Source organism: Electrona antarctica (genome assembly GCF_951216825.1).
Source record: "Electrona antarctica genome assembly, chromosome: 12".
Classification (NCBI taxonomy): Eukaryota; Metazoa; Chordata; class Actinopteri; order Myctophiformes; family Myctophidae; genus Electrona; species Electrona antarctica.
In genome coordinates this window covers 36,186,577-36,212,346 of record NC_136793.1, presented here as the reverse complement: position 1 = coordinate 36,212,346, position 25,770 = coordinate 36,186,577, and the positions used below count along the sequence as shown (strand labels likewise).

The 25,770-nt window shown below is 42.3% G+C and overlaps 1 protein-coding gene across 1 annotated transcript in view; it reads right to left on the bottom strand.

The window, feature by feature from the left end:
• tacr1a (tachykinin receptor 1a) overlaps positions 1–22,968 on the bottom strand; it is a 32,399-nt gene extending 9,431 nt beyond the window's left edge. The window contains exons 1-2 of the mRNA XM_079515373.1: positions 22,265–22,968; positions 7,438–7,623 (exon numbers count right to left, since the gene is read on the bottom strand). Coding sequence (XP_079371499.1) covers positions 7,438–7,623; positions 22,265–22,668 — 590 coding nt within the window. The 5' untranslated portion in view covers positions 22,669–22,968. The remainder of the gene's footprint in view (positions 1–7,437; positions 7,624–22,264) is intronic.
• Between the last annotated feature and the right edge of the window lie 2,802 nt (positions 22,969–25,770).

Here is a 25,770-nt window from a genome sequence, read left to right as displayed (position 1 = left end):
ACAAAAAATAACCTGTGTTGAAGCATATGAGATGTGGAACAAAATGGGTTGCCTGGCTTGGTTTGTTCAACCTCTGATACCTTTCTCGAGATGAAACAAATGCAACAGCTCTCCAAACAAGAGGGCCACATGAAAAATAGGTCACTCTTTCCATTCCAAGTTCTCTGCGACTCCTTTCTGAGCTTAAAACATCTGTGATATTTTCCAGACATCTTTTCTAAAGCCCCTGTCATAAGCAAAACGGGGTTTGTGTGTACAGGGATGAGGCTATTGGTAACATTTTTGTCAGGGTCCAGACAGAGCGAGACAGCATTGTCTGTGATGTGAACTGCCAGAGATATTTTGTGCGTGCGTGCATGCGCGCGCGCGTGTGTGCGTGCGTGCGTGCGTGCGTGCGTGCGTGCGTGCGTGCGTGCGAGTTGTGAGAGAATGCACATGCTATACTATAGAAAGCACATGCATGCACACTACGCATGCACAGAAGACAATACACACACAATCTGGTGAGGGTTCTGTGGCTAGATTTTATATTACATTCTGGCTTGGAAAAAGCATTTCAATTTGCTGAAATCACTACTCGGTTGAAAGCACTCAGTCCCCCAGAATAGAAAATGAATGTCCCTGGTTCTGTTAACCCCACCACACACAGACAAATAGATGAACACACTTATGCAAACTCACTGTCCTTGGGGAATTTTAAATGAACAGATGACAGTAAAACTGCACATCCATAAACATATCTTTGTCTAATGAAGTTCTTTTCAGGCTCAGACATTTAGTCAACACATTATTGGTCCAATCAAGACCAAGGGACTCGGGATAACAGAGAGTAGAGAAGAGAAAGATAGTCTGCATATTTTGCGCAACATGTATACGAAACCTTAGTTTACCACTTGATTCAAAGACTGCAACAGATTCCATTTCCTCCCAAACAGCTGTGTCCAACCATATGAAATGGTTGCAATCTACCAAGTCATTTCATTAACTGGCACAGCTTCCAGAGTGTGAAGTGTGCCAGTGTTTGATTGGAAACATGCAGAAAGCTTGTATATCCATATATTTCCTTGTTTTCACCAGGCCGGAGGCAAAGTCTATGTTTTCGCCCCCCCCCTGTCTGTGTGTGTGTGTGTGTGTGTGTGTGTGTGTGTGTGTGTGTGTGTGTGTGTGTGTGTGTGTGTGTGTGTGTGTGTGTGTGTGTGTGTGTGTGTGTGTGTGTGTGTGTGTGTGTGTGTGTGCGTGTATGCACATGCTATACTATAGATGCTTGCGAACGTGCGAACGTGATTGCGCAATTGTGTGCAATTGTCTCTCACATCCACTCGGAAAATGAAGTCGTACTGACCACATTCTATCGCTAAGTGATAAAATGCATGAGCCTAATTAGAATACTATGTATGTTGTTAGACCAGTTGTTCCTAAACTTTTCAGGTTGAGACCCAAAAGCGAGATTAGAGGTTTGCCCGGGACCAAAAACTAGAGAAAATAGCAGATCTACAAGCGCACAATGCAACACTTCATGACACGTTGCGAGCTTGTATATCCGCTATTTTAACTACTTTTTAATATTTTTTTATTTATGGAATATCTTAGGTTTGTTTGAATTTATTGTATGTATTTTTTATTATAGAAAAACATTTTAAATATTTGTAGAAAAATAAAATGGGATTTTTAGGGTCATGACCCATAAAAACTGATCCGTGATCCACAAATGGGTCCCGACCCAGTATTTGCGAAACAGTGGTCTAGAAAACTGGCAACATTGGCAACATGAACTCCATTATTGCCCACTAGGTGGTAGCATAAGGACACCTAACCTGTGCCACCCGTCCGCTATCACGATCCTTGTTTCATTTCCGGGTTATTCAGTTTACGATCGTCGGGATGCGCGACAGCTCACCATGGACAGCGCTCGAAGCTTTAGATATACAAGGCTTTGAAAATCCTGTTATAATGGAGGCTCAATGGAGCTGGATTTAAAAATCCCATAGCTGGTGAAGACGGAGGCTCTCCATAGCAACCGGAGCAATGCTAAAAGGTAAATTGACGGTCGCCGCTTTCATATATGGAAGTTGTCTACGAACATGTACGTAGTTAGCACCTTTAGTACCTTAGCCTAGGGCTACGATTATAATCGTAGATAGCAGAGAAAAAGTTAAAGAGATAGACTACAATATCCACAATCCCTCAGCACTTTGCTCAGCTGCTTCCAATGCTCATGTTTTAATTGCATGGCCTTACTTACTCAAATTCTGTCTTTTATGTTTCTGTTCCTTATAGCGCATATTGCATGGCCCCCGTTATGTGGCTATCGTGGCTATATTTCCATTTGATTTAATCTTTATTCTTTATTTTTCCTTTGTTTTAATGTCTTCTTTTGTGAAGACCCTGCGGGAAGAATAGTTTTCACTGTGGTGGTGACTAATGGGGATCCATATAAACAATAAACAATAAACCACTGCTCTCCAGGCATCCCCAGGGTCACTAGCAGGGCCTGACCTGATGGAGATGATGGAGATGATGGAGATGGTCCCCTGGCCCTGGTTAGGGGAGCTTCTTAAAAATAGAAAGAAATAAAATACATACAGTACAGAAGGGGGTCAATTTAAAGGAGAGAAAAGTTCAAAATGGATACAAATGTATTCAAATGTATTCAACCCGACGTCCCTGTTTTGGGCATGTCTCTTCACCTTACTCACTCTGTCATAGTTTCTGTGAATGTGTGACTGTAACAAAGAAGTCCTCTGTTATCCATTTTTTGCACATTGTAACCTGATTGAAATATTGATTATTTGCACAGCATATTGGGAGTGAAACGACTGCACAGCAGAAGAGCCATTAAAAACATCACAGACGCGTCGAGATAGCTGTGGATCAAGCGGGGAGATCCATGGACCACAAAAGCTACTTAGACACAAGCCAGGACCTGATCAGTCCTGGCTGGGTCGCCTGGGGCTGGACGAGGGTGTCTGATGTTGAAAGACCGAAAACATCCGAAGACCCCAGGATACATCACTGAAGCTTCAATATATAGTGCAGTTGGTATTGTTAGTTTTGTTGATGTTGGTTTAAGTATTTAGGTATATGTTTGTTTATGTATTTATTGCATGCACTATTTATTGTATGCTCTGATTTAGAATACCCTTAGAGTCATATAGTTTAGTTCAGGCTCATTAGCTCAGCTAAAAGGCTGCCACGTGCCACCCACTGGCCAGTCCATTACAGGTGTAAAGACAAAAGCTCCATGTGGTGTTTTTGTTCCTTGATAATGACTGTTTACGTTTAATTGACCATAATGTTATCAACCCGTAATTATAAACATTCCCATTGCACATCCCCCACTGCTGCTAAGGGATATTTCTGCTTAAAGCTACTTTTACAGAATATTTTATTGTGAGTTTTGTTTGCTGCACCAATATTTTGCAGCTTGTTACCCGAGTGAATGACAAATAAAACAGTATTGAAACTATTGATTCTAATTCTTGTTTCCATATGTATGTATGCTGTGATTATGTGTAAAATAACATGTCACACCTGCATATATATCCTCTCTCTTCTCATGAAATTGATGGCGTGCACACAAGAATAAATTAAGTCACCCATGTCCACCTGTAAACAAGTGATGTGACATTAAAGCTGATTCTGTGTATTCCATATTGTTCAATAATGGTCTATGTCAGTGTAGATTCATGTACAGTACATGTAGATATCTGTTTGTAAGTTGGACCTGTTTTGTTTTATTCCCCTTTGCAGCTGATCAGTCAGCACCGCAGTAGTAGGAGGTAACATGACACCCTGCCACACACTGTGTTACTGGCACTGACTGCGCACATAGAGCCCAATTTAGAGTACAAGGATCATCACAAGGGACAGGGTGTGCTCACTTGTCTACCCTGACTGTGATTTTCCAAAATATGACTGCATGTGCAATGTGCATGTGCATGTGTGCGTGCGTGCGTGCGTGCGTGCGTGCGTGCGTGCGTGCGTGCGTGCGTGCGTGCGTGCGAGTTTGTGTGTACAGGGATGAGGCTATTGGTAACAAATTCATGTTTAAGTTAATGGTAAAACTTTCAGTAATGGTGTGTTAACTCATTGGCCTTTGGTTTGCTTATTGTGAGTTAATTGAATTGCCAATTGCTGTGATGTGGTTTGGTATGTCTCACTCCTTAAAAAAGGGAGCCTGCAGGTGATGAGTGTTAGTAAGACCTTGGTTGACACACAGGTAACAGCCTGTGAGAGCTGTGAGGGCCCTTTGGAAAGTAAGGGTATGGCCTGTTACAGCTTCTTGTAGGTTTAGCTGTTGTTCCTTAGTGTTGTCTTCGACTTCAAGTGTGTTTATGTTTGTACAAATGTTATTTTGGCAAAGTCTTGTTTTTTGTCTTTGTCTTTGCCAAGGCTACACTGTATTATAATCTTCACTGGACTGGAAAGGGGAATAAAAACCCTAAAAGGGAATTATTGGACTCTCTCCTTGTCTTTTTGGAGCCTTGGCCGCTCGGCCAACATCACACACACTCTAGGCAATTTTAATATTTCTTTTGAACTTCGTTTTCTATACTCTTCACTATACTGTACCTATACTGTTTTTGAGGGGCGCTAGCCCCTCAAAAACTCAAAGTTAGTCGGCATGCACATTTGGATTCTGACTGAGCACTTTAAAACACTAAACTGGTTAACGGTTGAGAAACGCACACAATCCATAATAAAATCCTGCTTACTTTTAATATCATATCAAACTATCATACTACCATTTAAAATGGTGCCTCCCGATGGCCTTTGCCGCGTGTCTTAAAAGATTTCTTTCAACCTATCAATAAAGGCAGAAAAAGCCAAAAGAATATCCTTTACAAAAAAGAAGTGGGGAAATATGCTGTGAGTGAGTGTTGGTGTAATCTTCTCTGGAGTCACACACTGAGGTCTCGATGCCATGCCAGATGTGCCTCTGGAGCGGTAATGCCTCTGGGTCAGAAAAACACCCATTAAATGCAGTGTGAATGTGGGTCTGGTCACATACCACGTACAGACAGACAGACATCACGGTATTCAGGAGTGCAGGCCACCCCGGCACACTGTAATGTTTCTGTTTATCTGTTTGAGTAATAGTGCGAGCATGGCAGATAAACAAGTGCATGCACCCACAGATGGCTCAGAGTACACAAAGCTACTCAGAAATAAATGCATACTACACACACGCACATACAGACCCACGCACGCATGCACTCACACACAGAGTATGAAAAGTGGTTAGCACAGAAAGGCACACATAAATCCGGCAATACATACAATCATAAGCACAGTAGACAGAACATAACATTAGGTAAGCAAGTAATGAGAATGGTACACATGCAGTACAGAGAACATTAACAATAAAGTCTGCACAGTATAGTCATTTGACCTCAATGTTTATTGCAAATCCTATGTTTCAATCATGGCTCTGAATGATGATTCAGTGGATGATCCAGACGTGATTGAAACTTTGCAGTAAACAATGGGACCATATTAAGAGTGTGCAGACCAGGGTTATTAGTTAACTAAAACTACCGAAATAACTCAAACTAGAATTGGAAAAACATTTTAGTTAACTGAAATACAAATTTAAACCAGGCTTTACTTACTTACAGACAGACAGACAGACAGACAGACAGACAGACAGACAGACAGACAGACAGACAGACAGACAGACAGACTTACAGACAGACAGACAGACAGACAGACAGACAGGCAGCCAGCCAGCCAGCCAGCCAGCCAGCCAGCCAGCCAGCCAGCCGATCTGATTGACTTCTCAATCAGTTCACACTGGGTCCGTTTGATTCAAACTGTTCCCAAATACGATTGCCTGGTTCCCGCTGGCCATGATTCTTCCGCACCCGAGTACACTTCATTCAACACAATGCTTTCACGTTGCATCGATCCGTATCAGAATACAGTTCAATCGGTCCCGAGACTACCTCCATGTGGTCTCGGGAACAGTTGGGTCATCCCGCTCCCGGGAACGGTACGCAGCATTCACACTACCACAACATCTGCCAAGTGGTCCACCGGAGTCCATAGTGTGAATCTAATGACTGCCTCGGGTCCTCTATCTATGATAAACACCCCAAGTTTGAAGTTGATGGGTCAGACAATTCATTCTCCACGTATAAGCGGGACACACGGATCCACAGAGATGATGTGCATTTATAGGTAGAAAGTAGACCTTCTATTTGAGCCGGACCCGGATACAAACTGGATGTGCAAGAACTGTCTCTTGAATGTGCAGTACAACCATCGAGACTATATGGGACATTTTTGTATTTACAGATTTGAAGAAGTAATTAAGAAAGTGGAAACTTGTGTACTCACGTACACAAGTTAAAAAAAGAAGAAAAAAAGAGAAGGAAATGCATTTGACTTTCTGTTTCGACCTTTTGTGTACCACTAAATTAAGGATTAAGGAAGCACAGTGTTTGCTGGTAATTAATGGGCTACGGTTAATTACCATTACATTGATAAATGTGCTCACAGAAATGCTATTAATTTTTGCTGTGTGCATGAAACAGATAATGCTTCTTATCCTCCTGCCCGTTGAAAAACGAAACTTAACCTATAGCCTTAAACCTTAATACCCCCTTAATGGCAGATACATTAGTGAATCAGTGTGTGAATCTATTGTGAAAATAATTACCAAATCAGGTCAACAACATAAAATGAAAACAGTTCAGTATATTCAGGGGTGGAAAGTGGGGATTGGTGGGTATACAGCACAGCACATAGAGGAGTGAATGAAACCTCTTTCTGGGGCTTATCCCTGAAGCAGTGGCTTTGTCTTTCAGAGTAAAACAAAAGAACCACAATGTTACTTAAATGTATTCAACGAACAAAGCAAAACACCCTCCCTCCTTTTCACAGTGTGTCTCTCATTTACATTGAATACCAGTGCCACCCACACACCAGCATTTGTACTCTCAATTTAGCAGTAATTAACAGCTCTTGTTGAAGAATTCGGCTAAATAGCTGTTGAATTTTTCAACCACAAATACACATTCACAGGGAGATAGTTCTCACATCTTAATGGAAGAAAGATGGAGAGAAACAGGCAGCGAGAGATGGGAGAGGCAGAGAGGAAGAGGGATGGAGAGAGTGCTTGAGTCAGTTGGATATAGCACAGTATTAACAGTATTATGCGTGTCTTAAGTACCAGGTCTTATGACTTAACTTAAGACCTGGAGGCGTGAGTGGCCAAATGGCATTGATCACGCCTCCAGGTCTTAAATTAAGTAATAAGACCTGGTACTTAAGACACGCATAATACTGCCCTAATTTAGGCTCCATTTGGCTCCACTTGTCACAAACTGATTAATTCACACCAGGGTTTTACTGTGTAGGAAGTCAGTACCTCTCTCTCTACGACAGAGAAGAAATTCTGAGAGACAGCGAGTCAAGGCAGATAAAGGAACTCACATCTTTTGGAAGAGGTGGTTGGGCCATTCGATGTAGCAGAGCTGCCGGGGGGGGAACAGGTCGGTGGTGGAGTAGTAGAACTGAGGGAAAGCCAGGAGCAGTGCTAGCACCCAGATAACACCCACTACCACCCTGGTCTCTGTGGACGACATGCGCTGCTGCAGCGGGTGGATGATCGCCATGTACCTGCAAGGCACACACACGCATGCATGAGGGGAGATTGTTCTATGCATTATTCATGTGGCTGCTGCTTCTGTCCAGCAAGCAGCAAGTGCTTCTGTCATTTCATTTCATATTTATTTCATTTCAGTTATGGTTTTACATGATCATATTCATTTTTACTTTGTATTTATTTTTTTACATATTCCATACCAGAAAAAGAAAAGGAGCAGGGAGAAGATAAAGTATAAAGGATTAGGAAAGAGGTTTCAGGAATATTTTTACCTAAACACATGTGAATACATCACATTACATAATATGACAAAACATGTTTTACAAATAAGCAAATATGTGTTGTTATTGTTATTCCTTTCTTCTCTGGGGCAGCAGTTGCTCAGGGGTAGAGTGGCCAGTAGATGCCAGTTCGATCCTGCGGGCTCCCCCAAAGTTAGTGTTGAAGTGTCCTTGAGCAAGACTCTGAACCCCAAATTGCTCCCGATGTGCAGGTTGGTGCCTTGCATTTCCTCTGCCATCGGTCTATGAATGTGTGTGTGAAATGTGAATGGGTGAATGTAATGCACAATCTATGTAAAGCGCTTTGGATAAAAGCACTATATAAATGGAGCATTTACTATTCATTACTTGCGCAAGCAGAGCGTGCAGTAATGTTTTTCGTCAGGTGCTACAGGTGCGTATATGTCCCGTAGCAGCATGTCGCGTACCAGCATATGACGTGATGAAGATATGTACCAATGCCAGGGTATAATTGGTTGTCGATGGTGACGTAATGATGATATGTTTCAGTGTCGGGTGGATTAAAGGTAATGCCCCTATGTATACATGTATGTAATCTGACACCACTGCCATATCAAGCACAAGTAATCATTACGTCATACGCTGCCACGGGACATACGCAAGCAGACCGTGCAAGTAGTTTTTCGTCAGGTGCTATGATGCGTATGTCCCGTATACCAGCATATGACGTGATGAAGATATGTACCAATGCCAGGGTATAATTGGTTTTTCGATGGTGACGTAATGATGATATGTTTCAGTGTCGGGTGGATTAAAGGTAATGCCCCTATGTATACATGTATGTAATCTGACACCACTGCCATATCAAGCACAAGTAATTATTACGTCATACGCTGCCACGGAACATACGCATCAAACGACCCGAGTAACCACAGTATACCACTAATCAACTCACAAATTACATATACATAGAGGCATGTCCTTTAATCATGTCATATCTTCATCACGTCATATGCTGCTACGGGACATACGCATCAAACGACCCAAGTAACCACAGTATACCGCTAATCAACTTACAAATTACATATATATATACCAACACTGAAACATATCTTTATTACGTCACCATTGGGAGCCAGTTATACCCTGGCATTGGCACATATCTTCATCACGGTATATGCTGCTACGGGACATACGCATCAAATGACCCAAGTAACCACAGTATACCGCTAATCAACTTACAAATTACATATACATACCGACACTGAAACATATCTTTATTACGTCACCAGTTATACCAGTTATACCCTGGTACAGGGTATAATTATACCCAAGATTATACCCAAGATTGTTGACCGTAAGAATGGAAATTACCGCTGTGAGAAATGTAGAAGAGAATTTCCTGAGTTCAAATATAGACTCAATATAGCAGACTTTCGTGGCGAGAAATTGGTGTCATGCTCCCAGGAAATAGTTGGTCCTCCTGGATCGGAAGATCCAGGAGGACTACTGGATACTATTGAAATACTATTGTTTTACCTCCAAAAACTAGGTACGTAGCACATAGCTAAACCTAATAATTCAATATTGAAACCGTTACTTCAGAGAGGCTGAGATTTGAAAGTTCGTAGCGGTCGACAGTACTTGCACGCTCTGCTTGTGCACTAGTAGGCCTACTTGTGTGCAACACCAAGTAGGTACTCGACAGAGTGGCAAGGCAAGGCAAGGCAATTTTATTTATATAGCACCTTTCATACACAAGGCAATTCAAAGTGCTTTACAGAAATAAAAACAAATACAGAGTGCAACAGTGCACTTCAAAAGTTCTAGTTTTCTCTATTTTCTTTCTCTGCCTATATGCATTATTCATGTATATCTGGTGCTTTTGTCTAGGGAGAGCTTGTGTCAGAAATAATAAAGGATTAGGAAAGAGTTTGAAGAATTGTGTTACATAAACACTTACAGTGAAAACGTATTACAAAACATGTTTGACAAACGAGTAAATATTTGTTGGATTAGCCTGAAACTTGCATACTGGACTTTGTGTATTTGATTTGACTGTTCCTTCCCTGTACATGCAACGTTGAGGGCTACACAAAGACATATTTTTACCCACTATTTTACACCTGCAATAATGTACGTCACATTAAAGTTGATTCTGACACAAGCACGAACACACGCACACTGTCGCACACTGTCACACACTGTCGTAGCTCCTCACTGCCTGCACCAATCGCTCCGACTTTTCACACAGGCATTGACCATAATATTACGGAGGTCTTAACGAAGCCCTTTTTTCACTTTAACAAATTATTGATTAATAATTAATTTATTAGTGCATTCAAATTACCCATCCACTTAAAATTAAAACACCACGGGCAGAATTTTCATAGTCCGTATCGTTCGGTGTAATCGGTGTCCAAAGTTAGTGGGAGGGGCCTGTTTTACAACAAATGACACAAATCACCAACGGAATGTCCAATCCACCCCAAATTTAATTTACATGTCGAGGGTGGTTTAACCAACGGAGAGCCCAAAGCAATTCCATTTTCATCCATAGGGGGCCCCGCAAATGCAGAATTTTAAAACGTTTATTGCAAAAACATGCTTTTTGGGGGATAAATCCGCTATGTTTGCGATAGCGTAGCCTAAGTGCGCTATAGCGAGACAGGCCAATTCCCTCCCAATCAGTAATGTGATCTATTATATCACATTACCCACACTGTACATAATTTGGTGTTTATATATTCAGAACGGGTAAGGTCTAGTAGTACTAATTTAAGGTGAGCTTTGTGAAAGAGGCCCATATGAGTCTACACCTGCTGTATGAAATGTGCTATGTAATTACACTTGACTTTGGTAGTGTAAGTGATATGGTTAGCGTAAGACAAAAGCTTTTTCGTTAAAAAGTTATATATTCTGATTGTATATTGCTACTGTATAGTGTTCATGTTCAGTAATAGGGGTCTCTCCATCCCTCCAGCTATTTATAAACAGAAAACATGTTTTCAACGGCGTTGCCAATTTCATCCAATCAGGAGAGAGTACCCATTTGTCAACATAAATTTTATATTGTGCCAATCTTGTCTGCTCATTTCTTTATCTCATCACTTGCAATTCCACGTGTTTATCCTGTATGAGTTCTCTCTCCTGATTGGATAAAATTGGTGTCTTGGCCAGAACATTTATTTTCTGTTTAGAGCTGGAGAGACTGTGACAAACAGTCCATAGCCATGATTACTATAATAATAAACAACACAATATAACTTCATAGAGGGGGTGAACACAAAAGATAACATAGGAAAATGATCCACCCCAATGTGTTGCTGTACTCTGTCCTCGACAGCTGGAGCAAAACATTGCTCTAATTTCCATGAACAGCTAAGGGCGAGGAGAATTTTAAATGTGGGCTCTTGGAGTAAAGAATAAAGGAAAATAAAAAAGGAAAGAAGAAATAAGCTATAAAATATCAAGTTATGAGGCAAATGTCTACTGCAGCATTCAAGTCAGATTGTTGCCGTCCGTGTTTTTCAGTAATCAATTTATATGGTCATAATCATGCACATAATCAGGATGGCATTGCTGCATAATATCACTGCATATAGCTAAGAAACCTCATCCATCACCAAGGCAGGCTTTCTACTGACAATGTGGTGAAACATGTCTGCCATAAGGTTTGATAAGCCATCAGTTAAAATCTAATATAGGCCTATATCAAGGTGGGAGTTATTTCACCAGTGTTTTGACTAAATACTAATCTGTACGGAAATTATTTTTGCTTTGATCATATCTTAAACTTTAATCAAGTACTTTGGATTTAATTACAATCCTGTGATACCATATTTTTCATCTACGTTACATCATTTCACTGAGTGAGCAAAATACTGGCAGAGTAGATCTGCAGGTTATCTTATTTATTTACTTGTTTTGTATTTTAAGGTGTTTTTTAAAGCAGTTATTCTCATCTCAATCATTTAACATTTTTCAAGTTTCAAAGTTTAGCATCTCAACATGTGGATGACAGCTGTGCAAGATTTTGTCCAGTTTGTAGATATTACTGAAATACTGTATTGACAGTACATCAGCTGTGTGTTTCAAGCAATTTCCCTGGACAAATGCTGTCCTCATCAAGTCTGTTCAAATTAAAACCTAATCCCTCTAATAACCTTAATTAATGTGTTAATTCGACACTTTCACTCTACGGTAATTACTGTATACGGGGTGGGAGTGGTTAGAGGAGGGAGGCTTTGAAATTGAGCACTCAGCCAAACGCAGCTGTGGCCAGAGAGAAACATCAAAGCTGAGCCTCTCTTGTGAAAAGCACTGGCAACCCGTTGCTTTTACTAGAAGTACCTGGATGTAGGTAGGTCAGTCAGAGTCACTCACTGTATTTTCTGGCAAGATCAAACCAATGAAACACCTGCTGCACTCATCAGGTTGAAACACCTGCTGCACTCAACAGGTTGCTTGACACAAGTGCAACCACTTCCACCCGCATACAAGTGCATACAGTTACACTAGATGTAAACAAAATATTCCACAAATCCTGAACACAGTATCAGATCTGCCCCAGATTTTGATCACACATCGAGGGGCCTCTAAACAACGCAGCACCACCCATAGGGTATGCGCGTGACATCATCATCATACCCGTAAATTATGCGGGAACACCTACTGAGTGGCAAAAACTACTTTCTGGCCTTGACAGCCCATACTGTACATCCAAACAGAAACGTCCTATCTGATTGCATTAAACGATGTTAAACTCACTTTGCCATTCAATTTGCCATTCCCTTTATGCGTGTGCATACCCTCTGTATGGGATGCTTCGAATACTACTAATGGCACTGTTGCAGTCAGAGACGTCATTTTGTTTTCACCAAATTAGGCACAAAATGTAATGCTCTCGTGCGTCATGTGACAATGACCATTAAACAGGGTTTCCATAAATTGCCTGTTATATTAGATTCACAGAATGGGTGGGCGTGGCAGCCTATTTCATATATCAGCCTATCAAGCATATATCCAGTCATCCCATTGGAATCACATGGGGCCTCTATAGAGAGACCACCAAAAGTGCTTTCAGTTCAAAAGTGCTTTCAGTTCTGCCCTTAGAGAGCACCTTATAGTTCTGCCCTTATAGCTTCCTCATGATCTGGTGGCTGCACCCCACGGCTGACACAGCCCTGGGTGCAACCCAGGTGGAGATCTGCGCTACAAGTAGCACTCATATCTTTTTAACCACTTAAATCCTATACTTGACCAGATTCCCAAGGACTCTATACTAGCCCCCTCCTGTTTTCGCTCTACACTAAATAACTTCATTGCAAATAGCAGATCTACCACAGGCTTCACAGAGCACAAAACGTGCTCGGTTTTATTTAACATGCATGTACAGTTCCGACGCACGCACGCACGCACGCACGCACGCACGCTCGCATGCACACATACACACACACACACACACACACACACACACACACACACACACATACACACACACTCCCGCCCTCTCCCCAATGGGTCTTTGTGTAAGAAATTGTTTTATATGTGGCTCAATATCTCAGTATGGCAGCTTCTCTTTTTGTAGCAGCAGCCACGACATATGATTGGACAAGTGACATACAGCTCCAATAATCCTACAAACAGCACCGTAACTGGTGCCGTGAATGTAAGTAAGAACAATTCGATATAAACAGCATAAAAGGCAGGCACTGCAGGGGGGAGTTGTTAATTATATTTCTTTCCCCGAAGACACATAAGTGATTAGGGTTGAGGGCAGGCGGTGGGTTGGGGTCTTGGTGCCACTGCATTTGAGAACGCCAACCTTCAAGGCTCACTGTGAAGTTAATTGTGTTTGAAAGCAAAGACTCGGTAATTTGATCACCAGTGTGTTTCCGCTGGTTTACCGGTCTCTCATGGGGGCCATAACTGTTGTGTTTGCAGGCGAATGCATAACATAGGCCATCAACAGATGGAAGGGGATGGCATGGTGTGGAGAAGAGGAATGTGACAGGTTGTGTGTGGGCTTTGCACGTGCACATGAGTGTTAATATAATTCTGAAAGTGTACAAATCGAGGTGACTAAACTAAGTTGAAGAACCAGTAGACGCAATAAAGAACCATACAGGTTCTTAGTAGGAAAGTGGTGCTCTGTAGCACCTCAACCATCCAAAAGAACCACTGAATAACCACTGAATACATTGTTTTTCTGTGTAGTAGTATCATCCCTGTACTTTACTGGAAGTGATTACAGAACTGTGTTAATTTCTCACAATAAAACATCTTAAACACTGACGATGCTGTATGAGAAATTTGCATGGAGTACTCTCCTGGTGTCCTTAATTAATGTTCTCTCTCTCTCGCGTGCGCTTTGTGTGCATGCGTGTGTGAGTGCATGTGTCTGTGATTAATGTGCCACGGCCCTGAATGATCACAATTAGGCTAGTTTAGAGTGGCCATCTCACAGAAGGTCAAAGGTTCATTCACCTCGTCTGTTTAACTGTCCTTGAGAAAGATATTGAAGCCCAACCTGCTCAATCATTGTCATTCATTCCAGAGACAAGCTAAGAAATGTGTAGAAAAAGGTGTGCACACATACTTTAACTGTGAGTCCTGGTGTACTGATGCAATTAAAGTTCCCCTTTTCATTAATTGCTTGCTCAATTTATTTTTACCCAGTTCAAACTTGAAGAGAAGCTGATAATATAATAATGGCTTCTTCTGTACAATATTCAAAAAAGAATTGTCCATAGAAATAATAAATTACAACACAAAGAAAAAATAGCACGCATAATTTTGAGTGCAGTTCATCCATCACATCAAAGATAGAATTCTCCATATCCATCCATTTATAGCTATTTTTGAGTTCTGAGTGGACTTTGTCCATCACCAAAGAGAGGGGGATGAATAATCTTCTTCTTAACTAATGGTTCATGAATTAATGGATATTGTACAGAGATGAGGTGAAAAGTGAGTGATGCAGGTGAGGGAGTTGGGGAGGAAGCTCCCATTAGCTCTCATTAATATGCTCCGCACTGCAGAGAGACATTTTCTGCCAACAGTGGGTCACACTGGACTGATCCAAAGAGCAGCAGAGACAAGCGAGCCAGATGGAGAGCCGTAGTCATGGATATGAACGTCATGTTGTGTGCCTGTTGCGGGGGATACATTTCTCTGAACCCCAACCCAGCAAATGCTCATTTGTCACTCATACTGCAAATGTGTCAATTTTGATTGTGTCAGTCGAGAAATCTTTGCAACTTCAAAGCATTAGTATTTTAAACACTAGTATTTTAAGCCTAGAGTTGTGTTGATCACCCATGACCACTCTATGTTAGTAAAGAGTAAGCCACTTATTTCACAGCTGCTTATGACGAAAATCAACAATTTGACCAAGAATATTGATTCAATGGTTTTATTATTAGTTTGCAAGCATCTTCTGCAAAAATGTTCCACAAAAAGCAGACCTCCCAAAGTAAATGTGAGACTGCTACTCAACTTGCACCCCAGGACTCACCTAATCCCAGCTCACTTCATTAGTCTAAAATCTAGACTCAATCTAGATAGATAGATCCCGTGGGGTAAATTCAGGCGCCAGAGACAGCACAGCAGTAAAAGTTGCAGATATTGTATACGACAAAGAAGTACAATAGAATACCTTCACAATAAAGACACTCTCAAACAAATATTAATAAAGTATACAGATGTATACACCCTATATACCAGTGGCAGTAAGACGCACTGAGGGGGAGAAGCGACCTCGCCCTCAAGAGCGAGGGAGGTCGCGCTGAAACAACAGGTCTGGGAATGCCCATGTATGGATTTGTTTTTAATTGACATTTTGGGCCGGGTAGGGTGTAAAACTTGTGCTAATTAGTAAGGCCAGGTGGGGCCTCGGGCAGCTCAGTTAGGGCCCAGTTTGGGCCCAGGTAGGGCCGGGCCTTAATTTTCGGTCCTGTTGAGAACTCTAGTTTTTGCCGGCTGCCGGGCGCGGCTGCGCTAATTACTTTGGGGCGGGCCCATCCAGAGTTTGAATGGACAGGTATCAGTCAAAAGGGACACAAAAATAAGTTGTGTAATTAGTGTGGTTGCCCAAAGGGCAACCACACTATAGTACTTGTAACACTTGTACTATAGTACTTGTAACACTTTATACTTCCATAGGAGTAACCTTTTTTTTGACGCACAACTCCTCCCACAGTTTTGGCAGCACGCACTTGAGCCATATCTCAAATTGACCGGCTTCATCGGGAATGGTGTGCTTGTATTTTGTTAAGAGAAATGTTCTATAGTTTAATTGATATGAATTTATTAGTGAATTAAATTTCCCCATTGACATGAATGGGAAAATGCAAAAAATCACATATTTTTTCCTCGGAGACTGTAAGGACTATAGTTACAAAACTTGGAGAGTAGGTTCATAATAATTACTAAAATAAATTAACTTATAATGATATCGGTCGGCCTCATGGTGGCGCTATAACAGCCCACTTTACGTTTTGGCTTATAACTCTTGAACCGTAGGTCGTAAAATCAAAACGTTTTCCCTGGCTTCCTTGGGTCATGACGCATCTCCCCATATAGGCCACGCCATTTTGAATTTTCTCCAAAACACACTTTTTGCTCCTCCTCCTACAGATTTTGTCCAAATCTCACAAAAATTGGTACACATGATCTCTGGACCTTTCCGATGAAAACACCACAGGCGGAATTTTGATAGTGCGTATCGTTCGGCCGGAATCGGCTTCCGAAGTTAGTGGGAGGGGCCTATTTTACAAAAAACGCCACAAATCACGAACCAAACGTCCAATCAACTCCAGATTTTAATCAAATGTCGCGGGTGGTTCAGTCAACCAAAAGCCAAAAGCAATTCCATTTTCATCCATAGGGGGAGCCGCAAATGCGATAAATGTAACCGTTTGTCGCAAAAAACATGATTTTTGGGGGCATAAATCCCCTCCGAATTACTTACACATGATCACAGGGGTGACGCGACATTATAATTGGCTGGCAATATTAGTGGGAGGGGCCTATGTAAGCGACTGCGGCAACCACACTTTGCAATTTTGAAAAATTGCGACCTTTCTAGTTAACTCATGTTAACAGCATTATGCTGGTTCTGAATGTACAACATGTACAGTACACTTACAACAGTACACAAACTATGGGAAGAGGCCAAATAAAAATAACTGAAAGTGAGATTCACACAGCTGGACCCCATGGCTTGATGTCAGTGGCACCGGCAGCTCAGAACATCGAGTGGACATTTCCCAGGCTAGCTGGAACTGGCAAGAATCACCATCGATTAATCACCCTTTCTGTTCTGAAGACATTAACACATACTCACTATAATGTCACCAAACTAAATGGAAAGATGCATTAATCTTCGTGAATGGAGCTGCAAATTGCACAACACCCATTTGTTTGTTTATCATTCCGTGAGTGTTGCACTAATAACACTGGAGGTCTACTTTGGAATGACTTTACTAAAAAAGATATTAAAGGGATATTTTACATTCAAATAAAATAAACATAAAACATAATTCAAAAAAAGTAATGATAAAAGTAATGGAACAATCACGGAGTAGAGAGGCAGATATCGCCCCTTGTGTACATTTGTATATTGGTTTTTTTTCTTAGTATTGTAATAGTATTTCCTTTTTCATGTATGTTTGTTTAAAATGCAATAAAAAGTAAATTGAAAAAGAAAAAAAAATCTCCATCCACAATTTCCGCCCATTTAGCATTTTTTTCAAAACACATTTCTTGTAATCAAGATGTATACTGTATGTTTCTGTAAGATTGTCTTTCAAAGTTTGCACAAAATGCCACCATGAAAGTACACACTCCCAGATAGGCTAAGGAAGAACCGCCACCCTACAAAACCCACTTTTTGCTACTAGGCCTACTCATGCAAATTCCCAAACTCACGCAAATCGGTATCTCTAGAGTCATATGAGCAAGATGTATCAGTTATATTTTTCAGATTCCATTCCAATTGGGTATGACTGACTTCCAAATATTATGGTTGTACTACAAACAATACCGTGTAACCTACACACTGAGTCCAGATCGAGTGACGTCGAACAAACTTATGACAAACATCGAACAAACTGAGTCAGCCCTGGATCATGAGTACAGTAGCCTAGTAGCCATAGTGTTGTTACAAGACATCTTCTCCAAATGCAGAGAGAACAGTCACTATAGACTATAGGGTGATCCATTGCTTCTGACATGTACCCCCTCCCCCAACATGATGTTTAAGGCTTGCTTGTGTGGAGTACATGGCCATACCATAAATTACGCTGACAATTTGTCATTTAAATCTGAATTCAGAAACAAGCCGACTTAGGCATTTTACCTGTTTCTTTTTCTTTCATGATTTCTCTCTTCCCCTATAACTCTCATGGGTAGCCTAATTGAAATTAAAACACTAGATTGAAGAGAGGCGAGCAGAGGAATTACAGGCTTTTAACACTTGACTCAGAGGGTTTCAGCTGCTAAAAACACGCACGCACGCACGCACGCACGCGCACGCACACACACACACACACACACACACACACACACACACACACACACACACACACACACACACACACACACACACACACACACACACACGTGTGCAGTACTTATTATATACCTGCTTTCAATTCAGCAGCATGGTGAAATGAAGCCATCAGAATGATTAATGCAGCTGCTTTGACAGACTACTTTTCACAATGAAGGGGATGCAGATGACACACACCATAAAGCTTGAGACTGCAATTTCATTACTAATCTTAAATGTTATTCTATACAGACAGACTTCAGTGACTTTAGCATGGAAATGTATAGACACATCACCTATACTGTTTATCTCAGATGGAATGGATTTAATCCTAATTGACAAGCACCGCTCATGAGCTGCTATGACCCCTATTCCACAGTACACCATGCAGAACAGCCATGGTTTGTTTGGTTTGGCTGGCTACACACACACACACACACACACACACACACACACACACACACACACTCTTGCCATATTTGGCGGCTACCGATAGTGGAAGAGATTGCACAGAATTTCGCAAGCCGTTTAGCTGCGTTTTTTGGCATCCCAAGTTTTTGGAAGCCTCTTACAACCAAACTGTGTACTGTACATGTCCTAGGCTGACGAAGATAAACACAAGTAGATTGCACCTATAGCCTAGCTCTACGATGGTATGGAGGAGCAGCTGGTATTTAATGACTTTGGTCATAAAGGCTTCCTCTAAGCTAGAATCAAAGGTGCAGGCCACTTCAAGAATTAAAACTGATCTGTTCTCTTCATTGACCACAACAACATCTGGTGTGTTAGTAGAGAGATGTGCAAACATTTCAGGATTTTCAGTACAGAGTTGAAACATGGAAGGTTTGACACAGGAATGTTTGTATACATTCTCACAGACGGTGCAAAATATTTAGATATGTCCTTTGTTATGAGATCAACTAACTTGTGGCGTGCTATGTAAAGCCCTTTAGGCATAACAGCCATTCAGAATGTGTGACATAGTTTCTGTAACAAGCCCTGTGGTGTGATGCAAGCAATGAGGTGGAGGGAAACCAGAGGGAAAGGTTGAGTTTGGTGGGAAGGATCTGTAACCTGGCTTTTACTGTAAAGGTGATAATGTCCTCATTGAGAGCAGTGTTCCTAAGAAATGAATGGGAAACAGAATGGTCAGCATGTGGAAGGCAAGCCAGTTTCCCCTGGAGTTTGAGTCCATTCCAGATGTTGGAACATATCCAACAGGGTCCGTCGGGCACCCTTACAGTACGTTTTAACAGCGGGCGACAGCCAGGCGAATTTTCCGGAAGTGCATTATTTGTCAATGGGACCCGGCAACTACTGGCGATAGAGACGATAGCAGGCGAACAGGCGATGGTCGAAAAGTGGGCGGAGGAACGTCGGCCGATATGTCGCCCGGCGATAGTGGGCGATTGGGCGATAGCCAATGAAATTCAAGCGACGCTGTTAAAACGTACTGTTAGGTGTCAACAGACTCAACAGGTGAGTGTGTCCGCTGTAGGTCACTGTTTGATTGATTGAAATTGATTGATTGATTGAAATATTTATTAACAGTTTGCAGAATTACAGTACATTTCAAGCACAACTCAATACAAAGACTGTTAACTGTGAGTGGACGACCCAATAAAGCATTACACTTGTTTACAAGAGGGTCCACCTTGTTCAATTCATCTTAACATTTAGAGACGTACAAATAGACACTTCTATATAGCCAAAGAACAGAACAGGAATTCATCATAAAGGAGGTAAAAAGGGAAAAGAAACATATACAGTGAGGGGAAAAGGGGTGTGGGGGGGATTCCGATTTTACGGGGGCCAGTTTCGAATTGCAGCCGTCCGTAGGTGCCCTTTGAGAGCGGTTTTGAAGGAGTCAAGGGATTCGCATGTCTTAATGGCTGTTGGTAGGGCGTCCCACATTTTGGTGGCATAGGAGCGAAAATAATTTAGTCCCTTGTTTGTGCCGAATCTGGGTTGTACATGGTTTGTTGCACTCCCTCTGGTGTTGTGGGTGTGGACTTCGTTAACATTAAGGAAGTATTTAGACAGGTACATGGGTATCTTGGTGGTGTATCGAATCTTGTGGACCAGACCCATTGCAAGATGCTGTACTCTGTCGTCGACCCTAAGCCATTCCAGCCTGTCAAAGTGGGCAGGGGTGAGGTGGGTTCGGGGGGTGAGGCCAAGTAGGAGCCTGACCAGTTTGTTTTGGGAGGTCTGGAGCCTTAGGGCCTTTGAGGTGCTGTGGTACCAAGAGGTGCATGCATAGTCGAAGAAACCTTGTACGAGGGCTCCTGTTAAGGTCTTCAAGGTGTTTTTGTTGACCAGTGAGGAGATCCTGTAAAGGAATCTTGTTCTTTGACTGACCTTTATGATTACGTTGGTGGCCATTTTATCACCGGAAAGATTAGCCTCCAGGATGGAACCTAAGTAGGTCATTTCATCTTTTCGTGTGATAATATTGTCACCCACTCTAACTAAACCAAGAAGCCATCTGCCTTGCTGAGATTACTATTTGATCCGAAGAGAATGGATTCCGTTTTTCCCAGGTGTAAGGATAGTTTGTTATCAGCGAGCCAGGTGCAGATTCTACTGAGTTCAGAGCTGAGGGTCTTTTCAACCTGCAGTTTGTTCCTGTCCGAGACCAGCAGTGCTGTTGCTCTAACAGAGGTGAGAGGGTCAGTTATTATGTCCTCAGAGACCTCCACAGTCTCAGAGTCAGGCCGCGCCCACTCCAGGGACACACCGGCAGACGCAGAGGTCGTTCAAATCCGGCCAATCTGATGAAACTCCAAAGCCTGGGGAGCGAGCGTCCAGTTTCCCACTTGGTTTCCTTTTGAACCCAAGGAAGTGGGGCTGTGGCTCCCATGGCTAAAGGGACCTTTCGTCTCCTCAAATCGAGGAACAGGGAAGATCTAGCCAGCTCCCTATCCCTATATCATCATTATTCAGCATGCTCAATAGATGTGATATGCATGCTGATATAGATCCATGACACAATCGGTACACCCAGCCCGCCCCCCCCACTGAGGATGGTAAATAATATCACGGGTGCTGTGTGTGTTCAGGGCAAACCATGGGACTGTACTAAGCTCACTGTTTTATTTGCCTGTCAGACCTTTTTTTCGGTTCGGGGAGCTCTCAGTATGCAGCTATACCTTTAATGCCAATGCCATTCTCTACCCATTGAAGTACAGAGAGAAAGGATAGGTTGCTGTATTTAATCCTGTGCTCTACTGGCCTGCACATGGGGAATGCCAGTGGTGGTCTAATGCTGCTCCGCCTACACCAATTGAGTTACACTATACACAGGCAATGGAATACGAAGGCACAGCCACAGGCAGAGCTTACTACCATTTTACAATCAACAAGATAATCATCATCATTTTAATCATATATAATCACATTTAAATACAGTATTAAAACGTGCTGAAGGATTTGAATACAACTAAAAGGTGCATTGAACCTCACATGCACATACACTGTCACACACAAACACGCACGCACGCACGCACGCACGCACACACACACACACACACACACACACACACACACACACACACACACACACACACACACACACACACACACACACACACACACACACACACACAGGCACACACACACACACACACACACACACACACAGGCACACACACACACACACACACACACAGGCACACACACACACACACACACACACACACATACACACACACACACACACACACACACACACACACACACACACACGTGTGTCTTAGAACACACACACACACACACACACACACACACACACACACACACACACAGCCTACAATGATCTGGTCAATAAGTGGGCAAAAACAATATTGCTGTACGCACCTGTCCAACGCTATCGCTGTCATTGAGTAGATACTGGCAAAGACAGCAGCGATGGGAAAGAAGTTGTGAAAGCGACAATACAGTTGTCCAAAGTACCAGTCGTTGTGCACGGCGTAGATAAAGTTGATGGCCGCGTTGAAAGCAGCCATAGACGCTTCGGCGAACGCCAAGTTCAACAGAAAATAGTTAGTGACTGTTCGCATTCTTTTGTGCGCGATAATGATCCAAATCACCACAATGTTCCCTACCACAGACACAAGAACTATAGAACTGTAGGCTATTGCCCAGAGTGCAATTTTCCAGGCTGGTTGCACATACGGGTTCCAATGTTCAGTCTCGTTATAGGTGACAGAGCCGTTGGTCCAGTTACTTGGTATATCAGTGGAATTGAATAAAGGATCCATGTTGTTGTAGTTCAAGGTGAGAACACGGCTAGTCGATAAATAAATAAAATGTAAAAAAAAAAAAAAAATTGTATGAAATTGTATGGCAACACTGACATGGAATATCCGATATGACGGTGTCGCCCTTTAAATTGTGAATCTAAGAATTCAGCTTTGTCATTTAAATGTCATTGCAAAGTCTATCAAACTTTCCATTGTGCGTAAAATTAGGGTTGTCCTTTGCGCGCAGTCCCCTTTCTTGTTGCAGAAGGTACCCATCTACAAAAAGCCTTTCATACAAATCTCTATGAGCGAACCTTGTGTCTGTCCCGACTCCCTCTGCGGCTCCTATACTATACCTCTGTGCTCCCCTCCTCTCTTCTACTACTGAGCTGTTCTCTTCACCACCTTATGCAGCGTGCCATAGCAGGACGCGAGCGCGCGTACGCGCAACGGGTTTCATTTCATAAGATATTTCACGAGCCCGGGTAATTAAGTGGACTTAACGGACAAGTTATTCCACCAAATTGTTTGTCATGCACAAAGAAACGTGTCTTAATATCTAATCCAAATGAAATTAATTATCCCTAAATGTGTTTCACTTTATATATCAAACGATAAGAGACACAAGAAAGCTTTTCCCTAAACGTTTTAGTTTTACTCATGCTAATGATGTTGCTTAAGTTTCTTTTATTGTATTTTATTTCATTATTTTTTGCCATGCTTTTAATCTCTTTAGCACTTTGAGATTCGTAAGAATGTAAAGCGCTTTATAAATACAAATGCATTATTATTTTTTATTTTTTTGGTGGGATGCAGATATCCAGTTTGACTGACTGACTGACTGACTGACTGACTGGCTGACTGATTGACAACATTATAGGCTAAACAGTATAATATGCAAAACACAAACTCTTGAGCAGAAAATGGGCGCTGCGTGGCGTGCGTGCTGCTGTGCCCATGCTTGTTAACGAGGCGAAAGATTGGGGATAAATTGTGATTTTGATTTACAGTATGTCAATCAGATTCACCCCACATATAGTAACAAACATATTAGTTCGTCAGTCAGATGGGTGTGCGTCTAATTAACATCGCAGTCTTACTCGCTACTCCCCTCTTGTGGTAGGCAATGACCATCAGCTCTTACCATCTGCAAAAACAATCTGTGACTGACTGACTGTCCACATTCTGTTCTGTTAGGTAGGCCTACTTGCTGTGCGGCCCCTCGGCAATGTTAATGTTTGTCTCAACGCCCAGGGGGTTCTATAGGCTTGGAAAAATATTCTATCCGGCAATTGTTAGTCACAAACAAGCAAGGGCATGGAGAAGAGAATTTATACTACTAGTAATGGTGGTAACATTCAACATGATGTACATACATACAGTATGCAATGTTTGGTTGATCACACTGTACAAGAAGACAACATTTTCTAGTGCCAACCCATTTTATTGCTTTAGTGCTTTTATTTTGGGATTATTTGTCCTGATATTTGTCTTGTTGGCTTCTTAAGTTTTAAATGGCAAATTGTCTGCATTTTACTACAGTAGGCCTACACATCCTTTATCTCCATGCAGTGATTACATTCACACAGCAATGACAGAGTCATGCAAACCAGGAACCAACTATACATCCATGGAACCAACCTGCTCATTGGGAACAGTTAATACATAACTAATACAGGTTCGGGTTCATTGAAAGCAATGATAAGCCACAAAGGATAAAGAGGATATCCAGTCCAATTACTATCAAAATAATACATTTAAACTAATACCAGGTAAACAATGAACCTATAACCTGCTATCAAAATCTTCACCTTGTAGTCAAGAAAAACAAGCCTACAAAAATATGAGAGCAAATGTCCAAGGTAAGTCTGCCAATCACCCTATACTTAAAGGAGTGACAGACCATACAATCAAATTTAAGAGAGAAACCTAGTGTTGTTGTAACTCGTTCGTTTGTGTAGGGCTACACAGGCAATTTGGACATCAGCCAAGTAGTGGTATCATCGTCCAGTTCAATTAGGCCGCTGACTCCATGTGGTGACTTGAAGATTGGGCATTCATCGATGATGTGTTCAACAGTCTGTGGTTTTCCGCATTTGCAGAGATCAGTGGCAGACACTCCAATCATGTGCAGGTAGAGTTCGGTCTTAGCTACTCTGTAAGTCTGTTGAGGTTGACCCAGGCATTCCGTGACAAGTCGCACCCAGGAGGGTTGGTTGAAGGAGAGTTGATGAACTTCCTCAACGTGGATGTGGATTTGGACCATTGGTTGTTCCAGCAGTCAAGGATCCATCCAGGGTGTGGAGGGCTCGTGGTAAGGAGTCTCCTAGCCTTGGTGGAGAAGTGTTTGCGTTTGAGTCTCTGGTTGGCATATTCAGAAGGCGGGGGAATCAGGCTTGTTGGCTCATCTGCACTCTTGCAGGCCAGTTTCAAGGTCAAGAAGTTTCGACAGAGCTCTGGAGGTGGGATGCCAGACAGTATGGGGAGAAGCTCGACAGGGGTTGATGGCGTGTGTGTGTGCGTGTGTGCGTGTGTGTGTGTGTGTGTGTGTGTGTGTGTGTGCGTGCGTTGCGTGCGTGCGTGCGTGCGTGCGTGCGTGCGTGCGTGCGTGCGTGCGTGCGTGCGTGTGTTAGTCAATGTCATTGTTTTTTTTATTTGTTTTTGGCTGTTCTGCCTTTATTGATAGTATCAAGTGAAGATAGACAGGAAAGAGGGAGAGAGAGAAGGGGAGAGACACGCAGCAAATGTCGTCATGAACGGGACTCGAACACGCCTATATGTGGCATGCGCCTGGACCACTAGGCCAGCGGGCGCCCTGTCAATGTCATTGTTGGTTGGTTCAATTTTGCAACTATAATGCTGGTTTAGTCTATTCTCTTTTCTCTTTCTCAGTTAATCCTCACGCCCCCCCAACACACGCACGCACGCACACACGCACGCACGCACGCACGCACGCACGCACGCACGCACGCACGCACGCACGCACGCACGCACGCACGCACACACACACACACACACACACACACACACACTTCTGTCTGTTTCAATATAGAGAGATAAAGGGATTGGGCCCCCCACTCCTTTGAATGAATGAACTAATAATCAATGGTTTATTTCGAT